At 68.4% G+C, this 1,082-nt stretch overlaps 1 protein-coding gene across 1 annotated transcript in view; it reads right to left on the bottom strand.

Annotated features, from left to right (window-relative positions):
- The window catches only part of SHF (Src homology 2 domain containing F), a 19,769-nt gene extending 18,964 nt beyond the window's left edge, over positions 1-805 (bottom strand). The window contains exons 1-2 of the mRNA XM_007467016.1: positions 790-805; positions 203-459 (exon numbers count right to left, since the gene is read on the bottom strand). Of these exons, the coding sequence (XP_007467078.1) occupies positions 203-459; positions 790-805 (273 nt within the window). The remainder of the gene's footprint in view (positions 1-202; positions 460-789) is intronic.
- Between the last annotated feature and the right edge of the window lie 277 nt (positions 806-1,082).

Below are 1,082 nucleotides of genomic sequence, written 5' to 3' on the forward strand. Positions count from 1 at the left end.
ACGTCCCAAATTAGAAGGTCGAGAATCTGAACAAAGGTGGATGAAGGCTCCGAGCCCCGGGGTCAGGGACTAAGATCGTGTCCGCCAGGAGCCGTGACGCCAAGGGGCCCGGCCCCGGTCAGGCCACCTTTGTCCCTCTCGAAAGCCCCAGACCTCCGACCACCTCTCCTCCTTGCAACGCCCCGACCGGCGTGGCACTCACCCTGTCGCTGCTGGCGGGTGGTCCAGAGATCCGTTCCTCGGGGGGAGGCGCTGGGGGGCCAGGGGTCTCGACCCGAATAAGGCGGTGGGGTGGCGAGCCGTGGCGCGGGGGCGGCGTGGGCCCGGGAACGGCAGGGGTGGCTAGAGCAGCGGAGCCGGACGGCCCCCCGGAGTAGGGGTCTTCGAAGTCGCGCTCCCTCTGCAGTCGGTAGGCGGCCAAGATGTCCGGGGGAGGTGCGGGGGGCGCGGCCGGGGAAGGTGCGGGGGGGCGGTAGTCCGGCTCCGGGGGCGCCGGCTTGCCCCCACCTCCCTTTGAGGAAAACACTGGTGCAAAATAAACAAGAGAGGGTGCTGACAGAGAGCTATCTAAGCAGCATCAATTTAGCCACCAGTAGAGTGGGCTCTCTTTGTAGCAACTTCATGGGAAAGAGACCCATCTGAAAATGCTTCTAGAAGGCTTTGTTTGAAAATGCAGCACGCCCCCTCCTGGGCCGGTTCCCGCACCTCCGGCGCCCCGACGCGATCCAGCCGGGCCGCCCCCCGCGCTCCCCTGCGCCCGCGGCCCCGGGCCGGAGCCGGCAGGAGAAGCTCCGCTCAGTAACATGAGGCCAGCCAGACTGAACGTGGGGAGCTCTGTGGCCGGGCAGGGGGCGGGGCGGGGGCGGAGCTCGGCGGGGCGGCGAGAGGGGGCGGGGCTCGTCAGTAACAAGGGAGGGGCGGGGTTCCGCTCCCTAAAGGAGGCGACCTCCCTCCGCCCGGCGGAGAGGAGCGGGCGGGGGCTTCCAGCCTGTGTGGACGCAGAAGTGAAGTGGCGACCCTAGGGCAGGGAATGCGACTCCTGAGGATGCATCCTCCACGTGTCGCCACGCGCGCCCCTCTGG

Source organism: Lipotes vexillifer, unplaced genomic scaffold (genome assembly GCF_000442215.2).
Source record: "Lipotes vexillifer unplaced genomic scaffold, Lipotes_vexillifer_v1.1 scaffold1010, whole genome shotgun sequence".
In the NCBI taxonomy this organism is placed as follows: Eukaryota; Metazoa; Chordata; class Mammalia; order Artiodactyla; family Lipotidae; genus Lipotes; species Lipotes vexillifer.